A 22,325-nucleotide genomic window follows, 5' to 3' on the forward strand; every position below is an offset into this window, starting at 1 on the left:
TATCCTAGTTGTTGTTGATTACGTCACTAAGTGGGTAGAAGCTATCCCCACTAGTAGTGTTGATCACAACACTTCTATCAGGATGCTTAAAGAAGTTATTTTCCCTAGATTTGGAGTCCCTAGATATCTAATGACCGACGGTGGTTCACATTTCATTCATGGTGCTTTCTGTAAAACGCTTGCTAAGTACGATGTCAACCATAGAATTGCGTCTCCCTATCACCCTCAGTCCAGTGGTCAAGTAGAGCTAAGCAATAGAGAGATTAAACTAATTCTGCAAAAGACTGTCAACAGGTCTAGAAAGAATTGGTCTAAGAAGCTCGATGATGCACTGTGGGCTTATAGAACTGCCTATAAGAATCCCATGGGCATGTCTCCGTACAAAATGGCGCACGGTAAAACATGTCATTTACCTCTTGAGCTAGAGCATAAAGCTTATTGGGCAATCAAAGAGCTCAACTTTGATTTCAAACTTGCTGGTGAGAAAAGGTTATTTGATATTAGCTCGCTTGATGAATGGAGAACTCAGGCATATGAGAATGCCAAGTTGTTCAAAGAAAAGGTTAAGAGGTGGCATGATAAGAGGATACAAAAGTGTGAGTTCAATGTAGGTGATTATGTCTTGCTATATAACTCTCGTTTAAGATTCTTTGCAGGCAAGCTTCTCTCTAAATGGGAAGGTCCCTATGTTGTTGAGGAAGTATATCGTCCCGGTGCTATCAAGATCAACAACACGGAAGGTAATTGTCCGAGAGTTGTAAATGGGCACAGAAACAAGCATTATATCTCAGGTACTCCCATAAATGTTGAAAGCAATATTATCAATACCATAACTCCGGAAGAATACCTAAGGGATATTTATCAGCCTGTTTCAGACTCCAAAAACGAAGAGGTATGTGATTCGGTAAGAAAACAGTCTCCAAAACTTTTCCAGTAGGAAATTTTCTCCGTTTTGGAATATTTGAAAAAATAAAAAAATTGGAAGTAGTTCGGAAAGCGCGCGAGGAGGCGACAAGCCTGCCAGGCGCGGGCCCACCCCCTGGCCACGCCTGGGGGGCTTGTGGCCACCTCGTGTGCCTCCCGGACTCCATTTTTGTGCGGAGTACTCCTTCTGGTCTGGAAAAAAACAATATATATTCTCCCGTTTGGTCTGACCCTCGTATCACGCAGATTTCCTCTGTTTTTTGTTTTGAGCGTGTTTTCTGTCGCAGATTTAGAGCAAGATGTCGTTCCAGGAATCTGTAGGGGGAGAACAATCTCCCTCGAGCCTATGGAGAAGTAAATGCTGATCTGAAAAGAATGGAGGCTAAGGAAAGGCTACCTAAAGAAACCAAGGGCAAACCCAAGGAGAAGAATCGGGTGTGGGACGAAGTGCAATCTGTGCTCAACAGGGAAGAAGTTGGAGAAGTGGATTTTCTCCAACCCTACCTTCACCTACTATCTCCATCCTTGATTGAACTCTTGAGGTTTTGTGAAACAACTCGTGCTCGATATACTTGTCTCACTCGTGAAGTTGTTTTGCTGGAAAAACATATCGCATATCTCCAAGGTATAAATCAAAGATTAATGGCCCTCTTGGAGTCAAATATTGCAACAACTCCTCCACCATCGCCACCAAAGGAAGACAACTAAACATGGGTATGGGCAATCCCCTTGGCTTGTGCCAAGCTTGGGGGAGTTGCCCCGGTATCATATCACCATCACATCTTTTGCCTTTACCTTTGTTTTAGTTTTCCTTTTCAGTTTTCTCTTTCTCTAGTAGATTAAAAGTCTTAGTGTTTTAGTCTTGAGTTTTGCTTTGTGTCACCCCCGATGTATTCGAGCTCGTGAGCCATATAATAAAGAGTGTCTTAGTTGAAGGGCTTTGCCTCTTGCCATGATCAATAGATTGAGAAAAGAACAAAAGCATGAAAGATCATGTAATGATCTTATGGAAAGTGATGGCTTCACATATAAGAAGAATGATGATTGAAACTTGTTGAGGGTAGGCAAACGTAGACCTTGGTCATGGTTGCAATTAATAGGAAGTGATAAAGAAGGAGAGGTTCACATATAAATATATCATCTCTAACCCCATCTATGATTGTGAACACTCACTAAACTATTGCATGCCTAGAAGTAGATGTTGGACAAGGAAGACAACATAATGAATTGTGTTTGCTTGGTTCCGAACAATGTTATATGACTAGAGATCCCTTAGCATGTGACGATTGCTTCCACCTCATATTAGCCAAAACTCCCGCATCAAGTAGAGATACTACTTGTGCATCCACAAACCTTCAACCCAGTTTTGCCATGAAAGTCCACCATACCTACCAATGGATTGAATAAGATCCCTCAAGTAAGTTGTCATTGGTGCAAGCAATAAAAATTGCTCTCTAATATGTATGATCTATTAGTGTGTGGAAAATAAGCTTTGTACGAACCTGTGATGAGGAAGACATAAAAGCGACAGACTGCATAATAAAGTTCTTTATCACAGGAGGCAATATAAAGTAACGTTCCTCCGCACTAAGAGGACACACATCCAAACCTCAAAAGCGCATGACAACCTCTGCTTCCCTCTGCGAAGGGCCTATCTTGTACCTTTACTTTTTGCCCCTGAAAGAGTCATGGTGATCTTCACCAATTCCTTATTCCGCCTTTATATTGGCTAACGTCATATGCTTGGGAAAGATCTATATTCATATGTCAACTTGGAAGTAAGTATTCATGAATTATTATTGTTGACATTACCCTTGAGGTAAGCAGTTGGGAGGCAAAACTATAAGCCCCTATCTTTCTCTGTGTCCAGCTGAAACTTTGATCTCATGAGTACCATGTGAGTTGTAGCAATTGTAGAGAATGAAAGAATGATTGAGTATGTGGATTTGCTTTACAAGCTCTTATTTGACTCTTTCTGATGTTGTGATAAGTTGCAATTGCTTCAATGACTAAAGGCTATCGGTTGTTACTTCTCGGTAAGGTTCTTGATCCATGCTTTACTTTGTGAAGGAATTGTCACTTTAGTATGAGAGATTATATGTTGGTATTGTTGTTCTGATCATGATCATGATGCCTGCATGTTCGTATGTTGTTTTGGCGACACCTCTCTCCCTAAACATGTGGACATATTTATTGAGCTAGGCTTTCACTTGAGGACAAGCGAGGTCTAAGCTTGGGGGAGTTGATACGTCCATTTTGCATCATATTTTCATGTTGATATTTATCGCTTCTTGGGCTATTATTTCACTTCACGGTACAATACTTATGCCTTTTCTCTCTTATTTTGCAAGGTTTACATGAAGAGGGAGAATGCCGACGGCTGGACTTCTGGCCTGAAAGTGGAGCAAGTTTGAGATACCTATTCTGCGCAACTCCAAACACCGTAAAAATCAACGAGGATTTTTTTTCCGGATTTATAAAAAATACTGGGCCGAAAAAGCGCCCGAGGGGCGCCAGCAGGTGGCCACAAGCCTGCTAGGCGCGGCCACCCCCCTGGCCGCGCCTAGGGGGCTTGTGGGCGGCCTGCTGGCCCACTGGCCCCCCTCTTCTGCTATATGAAGGGTTTTGTCCAGGAAAAAAAGGAGGAGCTTTTTTGTGGATTCGCCGCCGCCACGAGGCGAAACTTGAGCAGAACCAATCTAGAGCTCCGGTAGGACGATCCTGCCGGGGAAACTTCCCCCCCGAAGGGGGAAATCGTCGCCATCGTCATCACCAACACTCCTCTCATCGGAGGGGACTCGTCACCATCAACATCTTCATCAGCACCATCTCATCTCGAAACCCTAGTTCATCTCTTGTAACCAATCTCCGTCTCGCGACTCCGATCGGTACTTGTAAGGTTGCTAGTAGTGTTGATTACTCTTTGTAGTTGATGCTAGTTGGATTACTTGGTGGAAGAGTTTATGTTCAGATCCTTGATGCTACTCATTACCTCTCTGGTCATGAATATGATTATGCTTTGTGATTAGTTACTTTTGTTCCTGAGGACATGGGATAAGTCATGCTAATAGTAGTCATGTGAATTTGGTATTCGTTCGGTAATTTGATGTGTTGTATGTTGTTTTTCCTCTAGTGGTGTTATGTGACGTCGACTACATAACACTTCACCATTATTTGGGCCTAGAGGAAGGCATTGGAAAGTAGTAAGTAGATGATGGGTTGCTAGAGTGACAGAAGCTTAAATCCTAGTTTATGTGTTGCTTCGTAAGGGGCTGATTTGGATCCACTAGTTTAATATTATGGTTAGACTTTGTCTTAATTCTTCTTTCGTAGTTGCGGATGCTTGAGAGAGGGGTTAATCATAAGTGAGATGCTTGTCCAAGTAAGGGCAGTACCCAAGCGCCGGTCCACCCACATATCAAACTATCATAGTAACGAACGCGAATCATATGAACACGATGAAAACTAGCATGACAGAAATTCCCATGTGTCCTCGGGAGCGTTTTTTCTCCTATAAGACTTTGTCCAGGCTTGTCCCTTGCTACAAAAGGGATTGGGCCACTTTGCTGCACCGTTGCTACTTTTGTTACTTGTTGCTTGCTACGAATCATCTCACCACACAATCGCTTCTACCGATAATTTCAGCTCTTGCAGATTTTACCTTGCTGAAAACCACTTGTCAGATCCTTCTGCTCCTCGTTGGGTTCGACACTCTTACTTATCGAAAGGACTACGATTGATCCCCTATACTTGTGGGTCATCACGGTGCAGTCGATTAAAAACTACGACAACCTGTTATTCCCTGTCATGTCATGTCAACATGCAGTGGTAGGCTGGGAGCACAAGAAAAAACATACAACGCCACACGCAAGATTCCCTTTTATATTTGAAATTTAAAAAGTTTTATCTACAAAACCGTTAATTCAATCGATGATCCGCTTTTATCATTCACTTTCTCGCGACGAGTTCTTCGAAACTAGATCCCATATCGACATATTTCATCAACTATTTTTTTCCGTTCATACTTACCATATTTTTGGCCCAGTTGTCATATTATTAACCACTTACTTGCTTGAAAAAAATAACTTGATTGATACTTTTTAATGTTGTTTCATACAAAGCCTTGTAACAGTTTTTATTATACATGATATAAAATCATGTCATTGATTGTGTTTGCCAATTTGAAAATATGCCAACTTATCATATTTACATACAATTTTGCCAGAAAACTATTTTGTGTGCTTGTTAGTTTAACTATGCTGAGTTGTCATATTTACAAACGATGACCAAAACAAATTTTTTGTGGTCATCGGTTTTAAATATGTTGAGTTGTCATATTTTTGCGCGTAATGGCCTAAAAAAGTTGTTTGTACTTGTTAGATTGATTATGTCGAGATGTTATATTTATACGGAATTGCCAAAAATAGGGCGATTAAGTTATTTTTATCAAACAAGTAAGTACTTACTAATATGACAAGTAAGTGCAACAAATGTGGTAAGTACGAGAAAAAAGTTCGTCGAAACATGTCGACATGGGATCTAGTTTTGAAGATTTGGTCGAAACAAAGTCAACGACGAAAACGGATCATCAGTCGGATTAACGTTTAAGAGATAAAAGTTTTTGAATTCTGATACATTACTGCTTTAGCATGTCTCGGTACAAAAAGTCTGCGAATCTCCCAACCCATCATTACACGGTCATTGTAGCAAATAACACATGTACAGGCTGCACAATCCTACACCGTTCGGTAATAAGAAGAAAAATCATCACACTTAATCACCTGCGTCTACATGAGATCGGACACGCGCGAGAGGCGGCCGCACGAGAAGTCGATGGTGCGGCGCGGTTACTTAGATTTTTCCAAAATTGATATGGATTGTAGGGAGCAAGAAGCTTTGCTTGTGTTTGTTTTTGGTTGGGATTCTCTCAATTATTATCTTAAAAAGAAATGTCTCTCGAAAAATCAAGAGATTCTCTGACGAAGAGGATCCAGCGGGCACGCGAGCGCATTGAACTCCACACAAGCCAACCGCCAGCGCGTGCTGCGCGTGGCGCAACGCAACGCAAGGCAGCACGAACCGCCCTCCAAATCCCGGATTCCCCAGGGGCCCATCCGCGAAAAGACCCCACTGCCGGGAGGAGGAGCCCATCGCATCGCATCGCCGTGACCAAAAACCAATCACGCCCCTCGGCGGCGGGCGGCGCCGGCGGCCATGGCAGACGCCGTCAAGCAGCCGCTCCTCCACCACCGGGCGTACCCGTCGCATGCCGCGTCGGCCTCCTCCCCCGCGCTCCCCTCCGTGCCCCACGCCGGCGGCACCCCGGGGGCCGGGGCCCGGGCCGGGGCCGCCTCCTCCTTCGCGGGGAGCCGCCGCTTCCCGGGCGGCCTCGACGTGCCCAACCTCAAGAAGCGCGGCGGCGGCACGCGCAGCTGGATCCGCGTCGAGGCCGCCACGGCCTCCGTGCAGACGCTCGAGGTCGACAAGGCCACCATGATGCGCCGCTGCGAGCTCCCCGCCCGCGACCTCCGCCTCCTCGACCCGCTCTTCGTCTACCCCTCCACCGTCCTCGGCCGCGAGCGCGCCATCGTCGTCAACCTCGAGCAGATCCGCTGCGTCATCACCGCCGACGAGGTGCTCCTCCTCAACTCCCTCGACAGCTACGTCTTCCAGTACGCCGCCGAGCTGCAGCGCCGCCTCCTCCAGCGCGCCGAGGGCGACGAGCTCCCCTTCGAGTTCCGCGCCCTCGAGCTCGCCCTCGAGGCCGCCTGCTCCTTCCTCGACGCCCAGGTACCACACCACGCGCTCCACACCCTTGCGTTGCGTTACCTCCCCTCTGAAATCTCTTATGATTACCTACTCATGGTACGATGATCCCATAATTATTGTACGGGTATAAATTTTATGCAGTACTGTGGTTTAGTTTGATCATCATAGAATTGGACTGGGCTAAGTTCATCCGAATGTCTAGTAGTACTAGATACTAAGTGATGTCATGGTGGGCAAACACTAAATTTGGTGTCAGTGCCTTCAATCCCCAAGAAACAATGCGTGTTTGGCTACTTTGGGGAAAGGGACAGGTGGGAGCTTATTGGGGTACTATTCTTCGGGAAATCGGTTATTCGTCCCAAACCCATGATTGGTGTGTGTGTTGGGATTTGAGAGGAAGTTCTATCCCACTTGAATTAACAGGGGACCAAGGAAGTGGTATGCGAGAATTGGCCTCCTTAATTCCCTGCCCCCTTCCCTCCTCAACTCCCTTGCCTCCTAACAAAACAATGGATTATAGGTTTGCTCCTCGGAGTCAGATGGATCAAAATTATCACTGATTTTTGCATTTTTGTCTCCTGCCTCCCTTTGGAGGTGTACTAAAGAATTTAATGAATAGTTAGCGGCAGTCTGCTACATCTGTAATTAGAGGTTCAGGCCGTGGCATTTCTTTTCTTTTTGAAATTTCAATATCGGTGGTGCATTATGCTTTAGGAAGGGGATGAAAGTCTAAGCTGATTTAAAATTGGAATAAGAAATATAGGCCTAAGAAGAAAAGTTATACCAACATAGATCTTTGAATGGAAAAGGCTCACTATGTAGGTGTTTAGAGGTGATGGTTTCTTGTTTAAGAAGTCACTGCCTTCCTATGTGCTTATTCTTTCCTTCTGCAGGTGTTCTCTTTGATGCCTTTCCCTCTTTATAACCAGTAGAATGATTCTTTCTGTGTTAAAATCTTGATACTGCATTATCAATCTCCAGTAGCTTAATTGATTCTATGATTACCAGCAATATTTGTTCTGTAATTGGAGGGAGTATATCATATGCTTATACCTCAACCCTCTCCAATGTACTCCCTCCGTCCCAAAACAAGTGACTCAAAAATGACTCAACTTTGTACTAAAGCTAGTGCAAAGGTGAGTCACTTATTTTGGGACGGAGGGAGTAGTATTCTTGTGCGAGATTTTTGTCGTTTGGTTGTAGTTATTATTCCATACTTCGATTTGGAAGTTGTTATGAGGCACTATATGGGACCGGAGACACCTTCTGTACAACTACAAGTCAACAACAAATAGTTGGAGACACCTTCTGCAAAGGACAGACCCAGTGCATAGAAGCTCCCACACAAGGTGGGGTCTGGGGAGGGATTTGGAGACACCTTCTGTAATGAAAAAAAAAACTGTTTGAACTGTGAAACGAGGTTATACAGAAATATTTAGCACGAACATTACTATTTGACTCCTCTTTTGCTAGACCAGTTAATGAGGTTCTTATGTTACAAAAATATGCAATTTACTCCCTCCGTTCCTAAATATAAGTCTTTTAAGATATTTCACTAGGAGTCTACATACGAAGTAAAATGAGTGAATCTACACTCTAAAATATGTCTATATACATCCGTATGTAGTCCACTAATGAAATCTCTTTAAAGACTTATATTTAGGAACGGAGGGAGTATTATTTAATCTTCATATTGAGTAAGCTGACATTACCTAGCTGCAAGAGAACTGGAGTAGGTTTATGCTTTGCTTGACATAGCTGTTTTCTTAATAGCACTTTGAACGTAGTGTTTTTCTAGTATATAGACCAGTTGACAACTATCTGTTGGGAATATAACAGCGATTGCTTTACTAGAGTTGGTAAATATTCTTCATAACTACTCCCTCCATCCCAAAATAAGTGACTAAAAAATGACTCAACTTTGTACTAAAGTTAATGTAAATTTGAGTCATTTTGAGTCACTTATTTTGGAACGGAGGGAGTACATGATTTGACAGTGTAGCGCCAGTGCACAACAATCCTAAGCAGAGATTACCTGTGTACTGTTGTGCTCCCACTGTAGTTTGGGATGTATTTTGCTCCCACTGTAGTTTGAAAAATAGTAGTCAATAATTAGTGAATGGATGCAAGAATAGCTTGATCGTAGTTGATTCACAAAGCTGCTAACCAGGACATTGAAAGCTTTAATTATTGACAGAAAATATCTTGTATAGACTTCATACAAGAACCATCACCTGAACATGATTATGTGCCAATGTCTGCACTGCATTATTTGTAAGGTGGTAAAGCGACCTAAGGCGAGCACCACCCGCTCTGACGCTTAAGCGCCTAAATCTAAAGCGGGCATATTTCTTAAGCGATGCTTAAGCGTGTAAAGCAGGACGCCTTATAAGCAATGCTGCACTCTCTAGCTTTCCTTGTTGCAGAAAGTGACAAAGGTTACACGTTGCACAGTCCATGCTCTTTGAGATACTTCATAGATAGTTCATGCTAGCTTGTATGCTATTAATCTTTACCATTTAGCTATGAAAATAAAATTTGTATCACTAAAGGTCGGCAGCCTCTTACCCCATCAAGTTCATTGGAAATAATATTTATTGTACCAAACCATGATGATCTCCTTGATATCAGTTCAAACTGGAGCATGTCTGAATCTGCATTTCTGCCTTTCTCAGGCAGCAGAATTGGAAATTGAAGCATATCCCTTACTGGATGAGCTAACATCAAAAATTAGTACTCTAAATCTGGAACGTGTTCGGCGGCTAAAAAGTAGACTAGTTGCACTGACCAGAAGAGTCCAGAAGGTAAGTTTGCATTCTAATTGGAATCCTTCTTCTTTTTTTCTTCAGATAATCTGTTTATAAGTATTGACCTGCTATATAATTGCCAATTATATCTTGCAATAGGTCAGGGATGAAATAGAACAACTGATGGATGATGACGGAGATATGGCTGAGATGTATCTCACCGAGAAAAAGATGAGGATGGAATCATCATCTGTGTTTGGTGATCAGTCATTGGCGACCTTCAACCCGGCAGCCGCTGGGACTTCTGTTTCAGCTCCCGTGTCTCCAGTATCGTCACCCACAGAATCACGGAAGTTGGAGAAAACCTACAGCTTGTGTAGAAGTAGACATGATAGTGTAAAGAGCTCAGATAACAGTGTGACTGAACATATCGAGGAGCTTGAGATGTTACTGGAAGCATATTTTGTAGTCATCGACAGCACTCTTAACAAGCTGACGTCGGTAATGAGTCGGCTTTCTTCAAAATTCCAAGATATCTTGTTATTATTGTTGGATACCTCGGAGTTGAAGGGTGTCTGATTGGTTTTTTTCTTCTTTCAGCTGAAGGAGTATATTGATGACACCGAAGATTTTATCAACATTCAGCTGGTACATCAGCATATCTTGTGCTCATCTTAATCAAGTTATCTGCATGTAGTAGGATCTAATGCGTTTCACATACCGATGCCTGTTATTCTGAACTAACTAAATTATCTTTGACTCTCCTTTTCCCTGGAGAATGCACGTTGGATCTATGCCTTCCACATACTGCTGCGTGATGGTCTCTATTCTAATTAAGCTAATCTGAATCTCCTGTTCCCAGGACAACGTTCGGAATCAGCTGATCCAGTTTGAGCTTCTGCTAACAACCGCAACATTCGTCGTCGCTATTTTCGGAGTGGTCGCGGGGGTATTTGGGATGAACTTCGAGACCGACGTTTTCAGCATTCAGAATGCATTCCAGTGGGTACTGATCATCACTGGAGTGGTTGGCGCTTTCATCTTCTGCTTCTTCGTCTGGTTCTTCAAGCACAAGAGACTGATGCCCCTGTAGATATAAGCTCCCCTCATTATGCGGACTCAACCTTCTATTCTGTGTTAAGGTACTCGATCAAAAAACCCTGAATCCATGTAAATCAACATTCTTTCAGGGCTTGATGTGTACCTACTACAAAGTCAAATGAAATATATTTCTTTTTCCTTACTCTGCTGTAAATGGGTTATTTTAGAAATAGTTCTCAAGTCTTAACCTTCCATCCTACCAAACATTTTGCCTATTTATAAAACGTGTATATTGTTTTGGGGTGGTTATAGATATATAATTCTTGTATGAGCATAATCTTTAGGACCCTACTACAAATCTGACTTTAGATTCTTGATCGTGACAAATCGAACGTTTTTCAATGGCAACTTGTGTTTGTCGAGGATGGCAAGTTTAGTTTGCAAGCATGACAAATCTATCTCAGTTCATTTTCTTTCCCTGGAAATTGCCGTGCTCGTCAACTAAACTTGCCATTGTCACGCCAACCGAAGTTGCTATAAAAAATGTTCGAGTTGTCATGCTTAAAATACACAAGCTAAGTTGCTGTAAAAAAAACTCCGCCTATGTTGTCTCAGCATAGCCGGTCCCAAGCCCGGGTAAAGGAGGAGGGTTGTGATAGGCGTGGCGAGCCAATGTGAAAAACCCAGCCACTCTTATGGAGCTGAAACCCAAAGGAAACTCGTTGGGGCGTAACCCTTTTAGCGACGCGCCACATCGAAACCCGGGTATGGTGTCAAATGGGCAAGGGCCGGGCCGTGACCCCCTTGGTGGCGCGTCGTATCTTGATCTGGATACGGTGATAAGTGAGCAAGGGTCGGGTCGCCGCATCCTTAGTGGCGCGCTGCACCGACGCCCTGGTGTAGTGAAAAATGAGCAAGGGTCTTCGCATTTGACTCGACGAGTGCGGAGGGTAAGGAAGTTAGCCGAGCCTAGGAGCTAGTTGGAACGTAGCTGGAACGTAGGGTCCCTGACGGGTAAGTTACAGGAGCTAGTTGATACGGCGGTGAGGAGGCGTGTTGATGTCCTATGTGTCCAAGAGACCAAATGGAAGAGACAAAAGGCGAAGGAGGTGGAGGATACCGGCTTCAAGTTGTGGTACACGGGGACAACTTCAAACAAGAATGGAGTAGGCATCTTGGTCAACAAGAGCCTTAGGGATGGAGTTGTGGACGTTAAGAGGCAAGGGGACCGGATGATCCTTGTCAAGCTGGTAGTTGGGGACTTAGTCCTCAATGTTATCAGCGCGTATGCCCCGCAAGTAGGCCACAATGAGAGCACCAAGAGGGAGTTCTGGGAAGGCCTGGAGGACTTGGTTAGGAGGGTACCTATTGGTGAGAAGCTCTTCATAGGAGGAGACCTCAGTGGCCATGTGGGTACATCTAACACAGGTTTTGAAAGGGTGCATGGGGGCTTTGGCTATGGCATCAGGAACCAAGAAGGAGAAGATGTCCTGAGCTTCGCTCTAGCCTACGACATGGTTGTAGCTAACACCCTCTTTAGGAAGAGAGAATCCCATCTAGTGACGTTCAGTAGTGGTCTACACTCTAGCCAGATTGATTTTGTCCTCTCTAGAAGAGAAGACAGACGCGCTTGCATTGATTGTAAAGCGATACCTGGAGAGAGTGTTGTCCCTCAACATAAGCTTGTGGTTGCTGACTTCCGCTTTAGGATTCGTGTCCAACGGGATCAGCGCGCCAAAGCCGCTAGAACGAAGTGGTGGAAGCTCAAGGGGGAGGCATCCCAGGCTTTCAGGGAGAGGGTCATTAAGGAGGGCCCTTGGGAGGAAGGAGGCGATGCAAACTTGATATGGACGAGTATGGCGACCTTCTTGCGGAAGGTCGCTGTAGAGGAGTTTGTGGTGACCAAGGGAAGTAGAAGGGAAGCTAAGGACACCTGGTGGTGGAACGATGAGGTCCAGAAGGTTATTAGGGAGAAGAAGGACTGTTTCATATGCCTGTATCTGGACAGGAGTGCAGCTAACATGGAGAAGTATAAGGTGGCGAAGAAGGCTGCAAAGCGGGCGGTGAGTGAAGCGAGAGGTCGGGCGTATGAGGACCTCTACCAACATTTAAACACTAAGGAAGGCGAAAGGGACATCTATAAGATGACCAAGATTAGGGAGAGGAAGACGAGGGATGTCGACGAAGTCAAATGCATCAAGGACGGAGATGATCAGCTTCTTGTGAAGGATGAGGCGATCAAGCGTAGATGGCGGGAGTACTTTGACAACCTTTACAACGGAGAGGTTGACAGCTCTACCATTGAGCTAGACGACTCCTTTGATGATACCACATGTACTTTGTGCGACGTATCCAGGAGTGTGAGGTTAAGGAGGCGTTAAAAAGGATGAAAGTAGGCAAGGTGATGGGTCCTGATGGTATCCCCATCGAAGTGTGGAGAGGCCTTGGAGACATAGCGATAATATGGCTAACTAAGCTTTTCGACCTCATTTTTCGGTCAAACAAGATGCCCAAAGAATGGAGGCGGAGTATTTTAGTACCAATCTTTAAGAACAAGGGGGATGTTCAAAGTTGTACTAATTACCGCGGAATCAAGCTGATGAGCCATACTATGAAGCTATGGGAGATAGTCATTGAACACCGCTTAAGAAGGTTGACAAGCGTGACCAAAAACCAATTTGGTTTCATGCCTGGGAGGTCTACCATGGAAGCCATCTTCTTGGTACGACAGCCGATGGAGAGATACAGGGAGCAAAAGAAGGACCTTCATATGTTGTTTATTGATTTGGAGAAGGCCTATGATAAGATACCTCGGAATGTCATGTTGTGGGCCTTGGAGAAACACAAAGTCCCAATAAAGTACATTACCCTCATCAAGGATATGTATGATAATGTTGTGACAAGTGTTCGAATAAGTGGTGGCGACACCGATGACTTTCCGATTAGAATAGGGCTACACCAAGGGTCAGCTTTGAGCCCTTATCTTTTTGATTTGGTGATGGATGAGGTCACAAGGGATATACAAGGAGATATCCCATGGTGTATGCTCTTTGCGGATGATGTGGTGCTAGTCGATGATAGCCGAACGGGGGTTAACAGAAAGTTAGAGTTATGGAGGCGGACTCTAGAATCGAAAGGTTTTAGGCTTAGTAGAACTAAAACTGAATACATGAGGTGCAGTTTTAGTGCTACTAGGCACGAGGATGGAGAGGTTAGCCTTGGTGGGCAGGTGGTACCGGAGAGAGACACGTTTCGATATTTGGGGTCCATGTTGCAGAAGGATGGCGATATCGATGAAGACGTGGGCCACCGAATCAAGGCTGGGTGGATGAAGTGGCGCCAAGCTTCTGGCATACTCTCTGACAAGAGAGTGCAACAAAAGCTAAAAGGCAGGTTTTATAGGACAGCTATCCGACCTGCGATGTTGTATGGCGCGGAGTGTTGGCCAACCAAGAGACGACATATCCAACAGTTAGGTGTAGCAGAGATGCGCATGTTGAGATGGATATGTGGCCACACAAGGAAGGATCGGGTACGGAATGACGATATACGAGAGAGACTTGGGGTAGCACTGATTGAAGAGAAGCTGGTCCAACATCGTCTCAGATGGTTTGAATATATTCAACGGAGGCCACCGGAAGCGCCGGTGCATAGCGGACGGATAAAACGTGCTGAGAATGTTAAGAGGGGTCGTGGTAGACCAAACTTGACATGGGAGGAGTCCGTTAAGAGAGACCTGAAGATTTGGAATATCGACAAAGACTTAGCCATGGACAGGGGTGCGTGGAAGTTAGCTATGCACGTTCCAGAGCCATGACTTGACTTCGAGATTTTATGGGTTTCAACTCTAGCCTACCTCAACTTGTTTGGGACTGAAAGACTTGATTGTTGTTGTTGTAATTGTCATGCTTAAAAATCTGACGCAAGCTCTTGTTCATCGGTAATTTTAACAGAGTATGTTGGGTATATGACTTCACCCAATTCCATATGGTAAAACTATTTTTACTTCTTCTAAAAAAAACTATTTTCACTAGCTGTAGCTTATGTAATTTGTGCTCCGGCTAGTTGATCGGTACGTAAGCTCTAGTTCATCCCCTAGACAACCAGAGTACTACCAGCTGGAGGGTATGCTGACGCTGAGTCACCAGCTGGAGGGTATGCCGCACTACGTGGCAGTGACACCGCGCCACGCGTCCTCCCACGCGTTCAGGTGGCCGCTTAACGTGGCCACTTAAGGCCCCTCTCGTCCTTCTCTCCGAGGGCACATCTCGGCAGTGGCAAACCAGTAAACGAGAAAGCTTGGCCGCAGTTGGCAGCTAGAGCAGCGAGAAGAGGAGGAGAGCGTCGTCGACCATGTGGCCGGAGATGAAGGCGTGGGCCTCCATGGCCGACGACCCGCTGAAGCGTGCGTCGTCGTCGGCGACGAGCCCGTCCAGCCCCATGCGCCGCGTCAGCCCCACCACCATGGCGGTCGGCGGCCTCCTCGCCGTCGGCACCGTCGGCTACTTCATGCTCATGGGCAAGGACGACAGGCACAACGAGCGCCTGGCTCACCGCACCTGACGAGCCGTCGTCGTCGTCGCCGGAGTCCTTTGCCGTAGCTTACCGGTAACCGCGGCATAGTAATAATAAAACCCCCCTCCCTCCTGCTGCGTACGGTGTGTAAATCGTGTGTGTGCTCTGTTTCTGTACTCTTTTTATCAGTGGAACATGGAGAGATTTTACCGGGCATGGTCTCTTCTTGGTTGATTTTCTGAACTTTAGTACCGAACGAATGCAGAGAGTTGTATGTCCTTTACTGTAAGGAAGGATACACGCATCTACTGAATCATCAAACTGTAGGATCGCTCAAGATAACGCCTGAAGAAACAGATCCTGCTTGCCTGCTACTACTCTGTTCATCTGTAAACCAACCATGACATGCTAGTTGCCTAGTTCAGAAGTTCGTATATTCGATTTTGATTTGGACGGAGGAGTAGATGAGCCTGGTGAAGCAGAAGCAGGCGCAGAAGCCGACGAAGATGTAGGAGGCGATGAGCATGTACCCGAAGTAGAGCGCGCCGGAGACCACCTTGGTCAATGGTCATATCCAGCTTGGTGAAGAAGTAGAAGGTGGCGTAGAGGAAGAGGTAGAGCGCCGACGAGCCTGCCGTCAGGTACGACCTCCACCACCACCGGTAGCCCTCGCCGCACAGCTGGAAGTAGCAGAGCACCCCAAGATGTAGTACAACTGGTGCAGCCGGACGGAGGTGAGGATGAAGAAGATCGACACCAATCAATCCATTAGTGAACTGTGTGCCCGACCTCTGAACTTTCCTGCATTTGACCTTGCAAGAACCTGTCTCACATGTTGATTCGTTAGTCGTCGTCGATCTTCTCGACGACGTTGGCTCCCTCCTGGATGAGCACGATCCTGCAGACGATCTGACACAGGATGGGCTTCCTCTTCTCGAACTGCAAACCCAGTCACAGATTCACACAATTCCAATAGAAATGTTGGGAGTGTAACATGTTCAGAAAGTAGTAGTAAGTGAGTACTGAGCACCTCCCCCCGATGGCGGCGGGGCGGCAGAAGGGCAACCAGTAGTAGGAGCAGGACAGCTGAGTCCCGATGGAGCTCAGCTGCTGGCTCACCTTGACGGCCAGAATTTTTGTTTAAAAGGACCCCTAGCCGAGTCAGTTTGTCCCCAATTTGTCGGAAAGGACCACGGAAAGACCCTCACCCACCGTGACGGCAGGCGAGGTGGCTGGGGCGTGCCGCCACGGCGCGAGGCGGCCAGCCTGGCATTCCCGTTTCGCGCGGCTGAACGGTGACGAGGCGCGGACGGAACAGTGACGAGGTGGTGGGACCTGCCTCCACGGCAGGAGGCGAGGTGGCGCCAGGCGACGCGTGTCACCTGCCGCCACCAGGCGAGGCGGCTGGGGCTTGCCTGGCATTTCCTTTTCAGCCGTGATAGAACGGTGACGAGGTGGTGGGACCTGCCTCCACGAAGATCTATCTGATGTAATCCTCTTTGACGGTGTGTTTGTCGAGATCCGATGAATTGTGGATTTGTGATCAGATTATCTATGAATTATATTAGAGTCTTTGTTGATTTCTTATATGCATGATTTGATATCTTTATAAGTCTTTCCGAGTCTTCGGTTTTGTTTGGTCAACTAGATCTATGATTCTTGTAATGGGAGAAGTGCTTGGTTTTGGGTTCATACCGTGCAGGTGACCTTTCTCAGTGACAGAAGGGCAGCAAGGCACGCATCGTGTTGTTGCCATCAAGGGTAACAAGATGGGCTTTCATCATAGATTTGAGATTGTGTCCATCTACATCATGTCATCTTGCTTAAGGCGTTACTCTATTCTTATGAACTTAATACACTAGATGCATGCTGGATAGCGGTCGACGTGTGGAGTAATAGTAGTAGATGCAGAAAGTATCGATCTACTTGTTTTGAACGTGATGCCTATAGATATAATCATTGCCATAGATAACGTCATGACTTTGCGCGGTTCTATCAATTGCCCGACAGTAATTGGTTTACCCACCGTCTACTTGCTTTCATGAGAGAAGCCACTAGTGAACACTACGGCCCCCGGGTCTGTTCACAACTATCGTCTCCACTTTCAATTTTACTTTTCTTTGTTTACTTTTTGCTTTCAGTTCTCACTTTGCAAACAATCTATAAGGGATTGACAACCCCTTCATAGCGTTGAGTGCAAACTCTTTGTGTTTGTGCAGGTACTTGTGACTTGACGCGATCTTTCTACTGGATCGATACCTTGGTTCTTAAACTGAGGGAAATACTTACCGCCGCTGTGCTACATCACCCTTTCCTCTTCAAGGGAATACCAATGCAAGGCTCCAAGGCCGCGGGGAAATCCTTTGCATATTTGTTAAGGAAGTCCCTATAAGCATAGCCCGTAGCAGAAGGATTTCTCGCGCCGTTGTCAGGGAAGGTCTATTGACGCAGTAGGAGTCCCTTGAAGCTAGAGTCTCTAGGAAGCTTTTGATAAAGAAACAATTTCAACTTTTGACCGGATCTAAATGAACAACCTTGAGTTGAGAACTTATAATACAAAAAGGTACGGGTATGAGGTCTTAATGCATACAACCAATGGCAGAGCTAGTATGAAATGATTGGGCGGGCGAGCTTAGAGAAAGCACAATGTTTGTTCCATCCATGCTTCATTTTGCCCCTTGAGGCCCATTGGTTTGTAACAAAGTTAGGCGGGCCACAACCTAGTTTTGCTTGCACTAAGCTCCACCACTGGATACAACCATGTATTTGTGTTTGGACCAAACTATGGTCTTAATTAATTTGTACGCTGGAAGGCATCCATCGAGATGTGCTTGTTTCCAATCGAAATGGGGATGTGTCCAAATTGCATCTCGACCAGCACACGTCATGCATCAAGAATCAGTTGTCCAACTGAAGCTGAAGGCCCTATCAGTGTCATGGGGTTGCCTTGATAATTAAGATTATAACAACCACACAAGAGCTTTGTACATTTTATGACTACAATTTTTGAGTCCGCGGAGAAGACATGGGATCCATGTTACTGTACTAAACCTTTTTGTCACTCATGTTTGGGATAACACTTAACGACCTCCCTTCCCTTAGCCTCTTCATGGCTCGCTTCCCATGATCCTAGATACCTCCAGGGATGAAGAATGTAGATGAGACAAAAGACATCTATGTTCAATTTTATTTCACACATACGAGACACTGATTCAAAGCACTTCCATTGATCTCCACAACAAATACACAGAGTTGTAAGGATCTCATGTCAACCCATACCTTACCGAACTACTCACACATGGAGATCATATCACACGAAGAACACATTGAAGAAAATACCATGGATATTGATTGATTGATAATATATCTTAAAATGGATGATGTGTGTGATGCACGATTACAAGTGTAAACTAATGAAGGATGAACTATGATGGTGATGGCGGCTAGGGAGATGGGAAATTATGGCGGCTATGGTTGATGGGGAGGGATGAAGATGGCTCTTTTCTAGCTTTGCTCGTGAATATTCTGCTGGCATTTTGGCCTCGACCCTTTCATAAAAGTTTTTTAGGTGGACGAGAGGCCTCGGTTTCCACGCCAAATTACCCCTCTCGCGAGCGCTCCTAGTCGCATGGAACGTAGTATTTCATCTTGTTTTAGATATATATCATGTCACCGCCACGCCGGTCACGTGTGGCCATCGACGCTCTCAATGATGACAAAGGTGCCACGGGTGGACTTGTGGGCAGTGTGGCCATCGACGCTCTCAATGGTGACAAAGGTGCCAAAGGTGAACTTGTGGGCAGGACGAACCCAGGGATAGATCTATTTTAGTCACCCAAGCCCCTAAAAAAGATTCATTTGTTTTTTCGCAGGCTAGGGGGCAATGCCCCCCCCCCCCCAACCCCGACTTATATGCACGATTCTACATTGGCTACAATTGTTTGCATATTAGGTTTTGTCTTAAGTCAAACTTTGTTAAGTTTGATCACTTTTATATAAAAGATAGTAACCTCTTATATTTCAAATAAGTACAATTTTTTAAAATATATTCCATGATGAATGCCATGATATAGATTTGGTATTATGGATACGGATGATATTTGTTGTAAATTTCATCAAACTTTAAAAAGTTTGATTTAAGACGAATCTAATATGTGAAGTAAAATAAAGGAGGGGAGTACGACTATTGTTCCACGTAAGTCCACCTCATTACTGTTTGCCTTGAGATGCCAAAGCAGGGTCGTGGAGATAAGTACTGTCCAAGTGAATATTGAGTCGTGGAGATAAGTACTGTCCAAGTGAATATTGAAAAACCAGGGAAAGTATCCGGTGTACCAACCCTTATGGTGCTATCGATGCACCCAACACCAATTGATGAGTCTAAATGTTTCAAAAAATAATATAAAAAACATATGACATAGCTAACACAAACATCTAACCTGTCGTTATAAAAAAAACATCTAACCTGTCCTAAAATATTCAGATCGACATTTGTAACGGAAGTCAGGAAATAAAATGAGCAATCTTCACACTGAATAGTACCTAATGTAAGTTGGGCTATAAAGTTTGCCCCATTATCAGTATTGACAACAATATATAATTTTTGGAGCCATGTTTTGAATTTTGGTGTAATCTATATTCATGTCATGTTTATGTTCTGATTTCTTTTTAGATTTTTTGAAAACCCTTACAACGTATCATTAGCGTCTGGTGAATCGGTAGCACCATATACTTTCTTTGAAAACCGACCAAACTTCCTTTCGGCTGTTACTCCAGTTGAGCCAATGTACCAGAATGCATGATATTTGCCCGCCACAAGTTCTTGGGCCATAAGTTCTTGGGCCACAAATATGACCGTAAAAGTGCTGATTTTTGCTGAAAAACATGAACATTTTGGTCAGGCAACCAAACAGGCCCCTGGCTGATGCACTTCCAAAAAAAAGGCCCCTGGCTGATAAACTAATGACACTAACACATTGTTCATGTCCCATCTCGTCTAAGTAGAGACCCCTCACTTGTTTAGCGAACAAGATCAGCTACCAGCTTCGGACATAGTGGATTATTTTATCATTAACTAGCAAATATGCCCGTACGTTGTAATGGGAAAGAAAATTTATGTATACTTCAATTTAGGCAACATGGGATGTGCGAGCACAACCTATCAACTAATTAAATAGTTTAACTCACACACTCAATTACTCTAAGAGCAGTATTATATATGAAGTTATAATTATATGTATCAATCCTAAATCCAGCTTGTGAAAGTGCACTCCATGGACCAACAAAACGGCCAAGTTGAACATTTTCCGATTGCAATTATATATTAAGTTATATCATACTTAGTAGTCTCATAATATACCGCATATCTCATGTTCACTCATAATCCCGCGTACAAAGCATCCAATGTATTGGGAGTTAATTTCTTATTTGTGAGAAATGCGGAGTTAAATAATTCTCGCTCATATGTAGCAAAACAATGGTGTGCTTGTTTCTGTCGGGATAATCGGGACCCACTCTTCACTCTCTATCTATTCCTGGAGCAGTTTATTGATTCTCCATACAACTTACAAATGTATATAAACTAATGGAATTTAATGTAGAAAAAGAGAAGCGAATATTTAACTTTATAAGTAAAGAAACCATCTCGTCCGGATTTAAAGGACTTGAGGGCAAAACTCTACGTCCAAGAGACAACCTCACATGAAATTAAATACATCTAACTATAGCCAGTGACCGCATGAAGAAGTAGTTCCTACGTAAAATATATATTTTGGCTGTTATGTGGGTTAATTGGGCCCGCATTCAATGCACCACTTGGAGGAAAGAAAACCCATTGCATACATTGACTGGTGCTATGTAATGATCTATTGGAGAGATTAAATCAATTGTCTTTCTCGAACGATCCAAAAATAACGGATGCACTCGTTCCACATGGCTTAATAATAATGGATGCATGTAATAGACATAAGTACGAGCTAGCCAAATTTTCTCACTCAATGTTTATTTTTCTTTTTGAACGAGTGTTCAGCAATTTAAAATGTTTGTGAAAACTCCAGAAAGTTTGAATTTCTAAAAATGTCAATCTTTTTACATTTTGTTCATAAATTTTAGAAAATTTTGCTAATTTCAGAAAATATTTATGTTTCAACAAACGTAGAGTTCTGCGCTCGTTCCCACGACAACAAGAGGCATGTTTGTTATAGAATTTTCTACAACACAAAACATGTTGCAAAAATGTCTGTAGATTTTTTGCAACAAAGTTCATAACATAATTTTTTTGCAATAAAGATCGGGTTGCGAAAACATTTATAAAATTTTATTTACAACGAAATTTGTTATAAAATATTTTCTACAACAAAGATCATATTTTCAGCAACAATATTTGCAACACTGATATTATTGTAGAAAATTTTGTAACAATAATTGTGTTGCGAAAAACATTTATAACATGGACGATACAGAGGAGGTCAGTGCAGGCACGACTGCCCACCAGGCGCCGACCATCGGCGGTAGCGGCAGCAGTACCACCGCATCCCTCCCAGAGAAAAAAGACACACACATGGAGTAGCGTAGCTGATTAGCAATGGGCAACGTCATGTTTTGCTTTGGCCAGCGCGTGCACATAGCCGCACAAGAAATAAGAGAGTATGCGGCATGCGTTCCCACACGACACATGGTTGGACGAGGAGGCGGCTGATGCGTTGGGCGTCATTAGGCGGTGGAATACAAGTTTTTGAATATTAGGTATAGATTTTTCTTTGAGAGCATAGTGGCAGTTTTTAGTGGACCACGTCGGGCCGTCCCATATGTCGCTCTATGAGAAATCCGTAGCCCACTTGGGCCGGCCCATTGCACAAAAGGACAGAGCAGGGATCACCTAATTAGGCTTCCCGCGCCGGGACCTCCTATTCGCCGCTCAGAGCGGCAACCAGTCGAGGCTTCGCACAGGGCGACCTCGGACTGGGCCGTTCCAGTAAATGCACAACGACTGTAGTTTTTTTTCTTCTTTTGCTTTTTTTCTGAAACTCCAGAATAATTTTTTGAAAATCAAGAACATTTTTCTCAAAGCCAAAACATTTTCCGAATTTGACTAACAATTTTGAAAAGTACAAAATATTTTTTTGATTTCTGGAACATTTATAAATTCTGGAGAATTTTTTAAATTCCGGAACATTTTTTCAAATTGCGGAACATTTTAACAAATTCGGAAACATTTTTTAAAAATCTTGCACAGTTTAAAATTCCGGAACATATTTTAATTTCCGGAATATTTTTTAGTTTCCGAAACATTTTTTCAAATTCTGGAACATTTTTTCCAAATCCGAAACA

General features: G+C 44.1%; 2 protein-coding genes across 2 annotated transcripts; both read left to right on the forward strand.

Annotated features, from left to right (window-relative positions):
* Positions 1-6,004: 6,004 nt before the first annotated feature.
* On the forward strand, positions 6,005-10,683 carry LOC123409707 (magnesium transporter MRS2-B). The gene is made up of 5 exons (XM_045102569.1): positions 6,005-6,714; positions 9,369-9,497; positions 9,600-9,941; positions 10,041-10,088; positions 10,303-10,683. Exons 1-5 carry the CDS (start codon positions 6,139-6,141, stop codon positions 10,531-10,533), a joined length of 1,326 nt encoding a protein of 441 aa, XP_044958504.1. The 5' UTR covers positions 6,005-6,138; the 3' UTR covers positions 10,534-10,683.
* A 4,021-nt stretch (positions 10,684-14,704) lies between these two features.
* LOC123409709 lies at positions 14,705-15,212 on the forward strand. The gene has a single exon (XM_045102570.1). It carries the CDS (start codon positions 14,835-14,837, stop codon positions 15,042-15,044), a length of 210 nt encoding a protein of 69 aa, XP_044958505.1. The 5' UTR covers positions 14,705-14,834; the 3' UTR covers positions 15,045-15,212.
* The last annotated feature ends 7,113 nt before the right edge of the window (positions 15,213-22,325 follow it).

Source organism: Hordeum vulgare, chromosome 7H (assembly GCF_904849725.1).
Source record: "Hordeum vulgare subsp. vulgare chromosome 7H, MorexV3_pseudomolecules_assembly, whole genome shotgun sequence".
Classification (NCBI taxonomy): Eukaryota; Viridiplantae; Streptophyta; class Magnoliopsida; order Poales; family Poaceae; genus Hordeum; species Hordeum vulgare.

Bases quoted from the DNA above. Each gene is read 5' to 3' on its own strand.
- LOC123409707 (XM_045102569.1), top strand. From the start codon at position 6,139: ATGGCAGACGCCGTCAAGCAGCCGCTCCTCCACCACCGGGCGTACCCG. The intron at 6,715-9,368 runs GTACCACACCAC...TGCCTTTCTCAG, and splicing joins GCTCCTTCCTCGACGCCCAG to GCAGCAGAATTGGAAATTGA. The intron at 9,942-10,040 runs GTAATGAGTCGG...TTCTTCTTTCAG, and splicing joins CTCTTAACAAGCTGACGTCG to CTGAAGGAGTATATTGATGA.
- LOC123409709 (XM_045102570.1), top strand. From the start codon at position 14,835: ATGTGGCCGGAGATGAAGGCGTGGGCCTCCATGGCCGACGACCCGCTG.